This window comes from Pteropus medius, unplaced genomic scaffold (assembly GCF_902729225.1).
Source record: "Pteropus medius unplaced genomic scaffold, Ma_sr-lr_union100, whole genome shotgun sequence".
NCBI classification, from domain to species: Eukaryota; Metazoa; Chordata; class Mammalia; order Chiroptera; family Pteropodidae; genus Pteropus; species Pteropus medius.
Window position 1 is genome coordinate 3,195,957 of NW_024345861.1, and position 6,015 is coordinate 3,201,971.

The 6,015-nt window shown below is 42.0% G+C and overlaps 1 protein-coding gene across 1 annotated transcript; it reads right to left on the reverse strand.

The window, feature by feature from the left end:
- Positions 1 to 443: 443 nt before the first annotated feature.
- On the reverse strand, positions 444 to 2,127 carry LOC120612250 (testis-expressed protein 13D). Its single transcript, XM_078120701.1, is given in 6 exon segments — positions 444 to 939; positions 1,046 to 1,258; positions 1,358 to 1,484; positions 1,487 to 1,731; positions 1,733 to 1,908; positions 1,999 to 2,127. Coding segments are annotated over 6 exon segments (1,386 nt in total).
- Positions 2,128 to 6,015: the final 3,888 nt, after the last annotated feature.

Consider the following 6,015-nt stretch of genomic DNA (forward strand, 5'->3'; position numbering starts at 1 on the left):
GGAAAAAGAGAAAAAAAGGCTTCATGACTTCAGTTTCTAGGGTGTCAGCCAATCAGCATCAGCCATCCAGAATTCACGACCCACGAATTTAAATATAGTTAGATGAAATCTTCTATTTAAAGAGTGCGATATTCAAAAGCAGTTCCTCTTTGTTCAAGCTAATAAAAAAAAAGATTATTAACCATGTTACCCCAATAAATTTAATTTAAAATACATTAAAAATAAAAAAGAACATAAATATATGTATGTATTTGTGTATGTGTACCACAATGATAAAAAGTTCTTAGTTTGGGTAATGGGGTAATGGATTATTTTATTTAATTTTCTCTATGATAATTTAATTTCAAGTTTTCTATGAAGTAAATGAGTTACTTTCTGCTCAGAAGGGTAGCCATAGGAAATTGGTTTTTCTTTGTGGTGTTTCCATTCTTACCTTTCTGAAATTAGTGAGTTTGCCCTGGTTTCAGGCCTCCACTCTCAACTGCAGTACAGACTTTCTTGCATTTATAGCAGGTCTAGCACCATGAAAAATTCATCACTTTTTACCATGGGCAGTCCCAATTCCCTGAACTACATCACAAGGCAGACATCTTCTGTTGCTGGGATTCTGAAGTTCTTTTCACTTTTGGTCACTTGGCCTTCTGCCCCTGATGCTGCTGTTTCTTTGGATTTTCTCTTATACCATGGCACCTTCTGCCTCCCAGGGGGGTCACCTGGGGCCTCTGTGGACCTCCTTCCTGGTTGTGGCTTCTGCTGCTCCCCAGGGGGACAGTCCCCCAGGGTCTCTCTGGACTTTCTTCTTGGCTCTGGTTCCTGCTGTTGCTCAGGGTAACCACCTTCTGAGGTCTCTCTGGACCTTGTTCCTGGCTGTGACTCCAGCTATCACCAAGGGGGAACATCCCCTGGGGCCTCGCTGTACCTCCTTTCTGGTTAATGCTTCTAATGTCCCCCAAGAGGACTGTACCCTGGAGAATTTCAGGACCTTCCTCCTGGCTGCAGCTCCTCTGGTCCCCCAGAGTGGGGCCAGCTCCCCATGGAAGCTCACTGGAGTCCCCAGGCCAGGAGGTAGATCCCCAGAGGAGGCATCTGAATTGGGATTACTCTTGCTTCCATGACTAATGCTGGTGGTGGTAGAGGTGGCAAGAATGGGATTCTCAATGGAAATGGTGGGTGAAATGGAAATAAGGAAGGCAATGACATTGATATTGGCATTGACATTGGTATTGGCAGAGTGGGTTGCATGGCTTGGGTGCAGGCACTTGGGGGTCCCAGCACAAAAAAGGCAGCTGTTGGGGCTAACATCTAGGCGTTGAAATGCAGCATGCTATGCATCCCCATGGGCATATCTCTCTGTTACTCTGCATTCAGGGGCCATGCTGGGGCCCTAAGCTGTTCAGGTTGAGCCCTAGGCATTATTTCATGGGCCAGCAGGGTGACCTGGACTGACTTCTCAACCTGGAGCAGCTGCCAATGAAACACATCAACTCATTCAGCTCCTGCTGCAGAGCAGCCTGGGTGAAGTGGACCAGTGAGGCCTTCTCCTCACACTCCTCTCATAGCCACTACAGCTTGGAGACCAGAGTCCAAGTGACTGTCTCACGCTCCTCCAACTGCTCCTGCAGCCACCGTACCTGGGGCACCTGCTGCTCTTGATGCCTTGCACCCATATGCACACCCAAGGCCAGAGAGCTCCAGGCATAGGCCCTCTTGAGAGCAAGAAGCATCTGAGAGTGTCGTGACAACCTGAAGCCGATCCTCTACCTCGCTCCAGGACCCCGAGCAGAAGGTTACATAGAAATCCGGGGTGCCTCTGTTCATGAGAACTTCATTATTGATGAACCTGATCATCTTATTGTGGCAGAACCCACTAGCGTGGTCCCCAAAGTTCACGGCCCTGTCCACTGAGGCCTAGCCAACCAACCGCCTCACAAGCAATAACGCCTGGCGCTCCCATCACCGATGGGTAAAGGCTGCGGCTGCCAGCAGGTCCACTGTCACCTCCTTGATCAGTTCTAGTTCAGCCCTAGTCCAGTCCTGGCCTCCTCCTCTGCCTCTTTCCTCCTTCACTCCTTCATTTTCCTCACGAAGAGTAAAGCAGACTTCTTCACCACACCAACTCCTACTCATCTATAACTTGTCATGTCACAGGATGACCTATGAGTCACACCACAAGACCTGCTGGGACTGACTTCCCTTGGCCGATCACCCCTTAAGGGACTAACAGGCAGGATGGCTGTGCTGGATACTGCAGTGTGCCTATAGAACACTATACTGTTGCTGAGAACTTGAGAAGAACAATATCCTAGTTGGGTGGTAGAGTTGCATAGGTGGCTAATTTTTTACTCTTGTCTCAGCTCTATTTCCCATTACTCTCAAGTACTACTTCAAAACTTCAATACAGTCACATCGTCTACACACTTTGCTCCTCACCACAAACAGATAAACTTAGAGTCCTTTTCGTCAGGCACATCCAGTGATTGAGCCATGAGTTAGTTTTCTGAACTCTTCCTATAAATTCACTCTCATGTTTACCTGATCAACTCTGTTCTCAGAGGGTGTCTCTCTTCTTTACACTAAATGTGAATTCTGGGAAAACATGGTGGAGTGAGAAATGTCATCAGATCTCTCTCCTTGAAACAACAATAAGTTAAACATCTAAAACTCAACAAAAACATCCAAACTGCACACCAGCACGTTTGAGTGTGGGATCTGTGCATAAGAGCTACCACAGGTCAGAATTCCAGGTGTTGGGCAGTGGACTGGGACAAATAAGGAAGCCGTCTCTCATAGCTGCAGGAGCTCCTTGTAGGAAGAGGGGGAGGGGTGAAGGTGCAGTGACTTCGCTGATCAGCTCTGCCTGGAAGTGCCGGGACCTTTCTACACAGCCGGCAGCTAGGCTCAGTCATCAGGGCAGAAAGCAGAGAAGCAAGGTGGGAGAGCAGAGAAACAACAGTTGATTTATCCGGCCCTGAGGCTAACCTGCAGCCCCCAACCCCCAACCGAGAGGGCCTCTCCCTCCATACCCTCCGAGACCGTTCACTGTGAAACACCAGGGGAATGTGAGCAAAAGATGCAGAGAATGAAGCTACCTCTCTCAGCCTCTGGAGCAACCTGCAGAAGGAGGGGGAGGGGAGAAGGTGCAGCGACTTCCCTGAACAGCCCTGCCTAGAAGTGCTGGGACTTTTCTACGCAGCCAGCAGCAGGGCTCAGTCATCAGGGCAGAAAGAAGAGAAGTGGGACTGGACCACAGAGAAACGACAGTTGATTTCTACTGGCCCTGGTTGCAAAAACAAGGCTGAGCCACAGCCCCCAACACCCAATCCAAGGGCTCCTCCCCCCATTCCCTCTAAGACCGATCACCGTGGAGCCCCAGGGGCTCAGAAAACGCTACCAAAACTGTTGCTAACACTGACAGGAACTGAAACTGAGAGTAGTGAGTGTGATTAAAATCTACAAGGAAATAAAGACGTTAGAACTTATATAAAGCAGGGATCCAAGAGGCTTAGACGCCACCTACTTGAAACCAAAAGAAAAGCACCTTCTTTACAGTAGGCTAAAGAGAGCCCTTTATATAATAAATCTTCTTTCTGGAAAAACAACAGAATATACTTCCATTAATGCTCAGGCAGAGAAATAGTCCATTAAACACCATGAAGAACCAAAGTGACAAGATATTTCAGTAAAAGAGAAAAATCTCCAGCAAATAGGCTTACAGACATAGAAATACGCAGCTTAAAAGATAGAGAATTCAGGATGGTACTTCTGAAAAAACAAGGCAAGCGGCACCTGAGAATGGGTCACAACAACCTGAAGCTAATCCTCTACCTCACTGAGTTCCAAAATGAGTCACATCAACAATTTCAGAAATTGCAAAACCAGCAAGATAAACAGAGCAAGGAGATTGAAAGCCTCAAAAACAACCAAATAGAAATTCTGGAGATAAAAAAAAACACACTGCAAGAATTGAAAAATGAAATACAAACTTGGGAAATAGAGTAGAGTGAATGGAGGAAAGGATCAGTGATATAGAAGACAGAAATCTAGAAACAAATCAGAAGGAAGAAAAGAGAAACCAAAGAATGAAAAATAATGAAAGAGAAATTCAAGAATGAGCAATACCATCAGGAAGAAACAAAAAGACATGGAGATTAAAGAACATGCTACTGAAGAATAACTGGGACAGAGAAGAAATAAAAAGAGAGATCAAGAGATATATATAAACGAATGATAATGATAGTACAACATATCAAAACTTTTGGGACACAGCAAATGTGGTCATAAGAGGAAAGTTCATATCATTACAGGTGATTTCCAAAAACAAGAACAAGCCCAAATAAACAACCTAATGCTTCATCTTAAAAAACTAGAAAAAGAAGAACAAATGAGGCCTAAAGTTAGCAAAAGGAAAGAAATAATAAAAATTCGAGAAGAAAAAAAAGAAATTGAAAAGAAAAAAATCAATAGAAAAAAATAAATACAACAAACAGCTTTGTTTGAGAAAGTTAATAAAATTGACAAACCCCTGGATAGACTCACTAAAGAAAAAAGAGAAAGGACACAAATAAACAAAATCAGGGATGAAAGAGAGGAAATTATGACAGACATCGTAGAAATACAAAGGATCATGCAAGAATACTATGAAAAAGTATATAACATCAAATTTAATAACCTAGAAGAAATGGATCAGTACTTAGAAAAATACAATCTTCCTAGACTGAATCAAGAAGATCTGGAAAATCTAAATAGACCAATCAGTAATATGGAAATTGAAACAATCATCAAAAATCTACCAAAAAGTAAAAGTCCAGGATCAGATGGCTTCACCAGTGAATTCTACCAAACATTCAAAGAAGATTTAATACCTATTCTCCTCAAACTCTACCAAAAAATCAAAGAGGAGGCAATATTTCCCAACTCATTTTATGAGGCCAATATTACTCTGATACCAAAACCTGGTAAAGATAACACAAAAAAAGAAAACTACAGAACAATATTTCTCATGAACACAGATGCAAAAATCCTAAATAAGATACTAGTGAACCGAATGCAGCAACATAATAAAAAGATTATACACCAGGATCAAGTGGGCTTCACCCCAGGGGCACAGGAATGATTCAACATATGCAAATCGAACAATGTGATACACCACATAAACAAACTAAAATATAAGAATCATATGATCTTATCAATAGATGCAGAAAAACCCTTCTACAAGATACAGCATCCATTTATGATCAAAACACTTAACAAAATCAGAATAGAGGAAAGTACCTTAACATAATAAAGGCCATCTATGACAAACCCTCAACTAATATTATACTTAATGGTGAAAAACTAAAAACCTTCCCCCTAAGATCAAGAACAAGGCAAGGCTGTCCACTATCATCACTGTTATTCAATATAACATTGGAAGTCCTAGCGAGTGCAATCAGATAAGAAAAAGATATAAAAGGCATCCAAGATATAAAAGGAAAGAAGAAGTCAAACTGTGACTATTTGCAGATGACATGATTCTCTAAATAGACAACCTAAAGACTCCACAAGAATACTACTAGAAACAATAAGCAAACACAGTTAAGTCTCTGGATACAAAATCAACCTTCAAAAATCCATGAGGTTCCTATACTCTAATAATGAAGTGTCAGAAAATGAAGTGGAAAAAAATAATTCCCTTTGCAATTGCAACAAAAAGAATAAAATACCTGGGAATAAATTTAACGAAACATATCAAGGACCTATATAATTAAAACTACAAGACCCTATTAAAACAAATCAAAAAAGACACAAAGAAATGGAGAGAATCCGAGTTCTTGGATTGGAAGAATCAACATAGTTAAAATGACCATATTACCTAAAGCATTATACAGATTCAATACAATCCCCATCAAAATCCCATCGGCATTTTTTAAAGAAATAGAACAAAAAAATCATCAGATTTGTAGGGAAGCACAAAAGACCCCAAATTGCCATCCTAGGAAAAGGAATAAGGCTAGAGGCATCATTCTGCCTAATTTC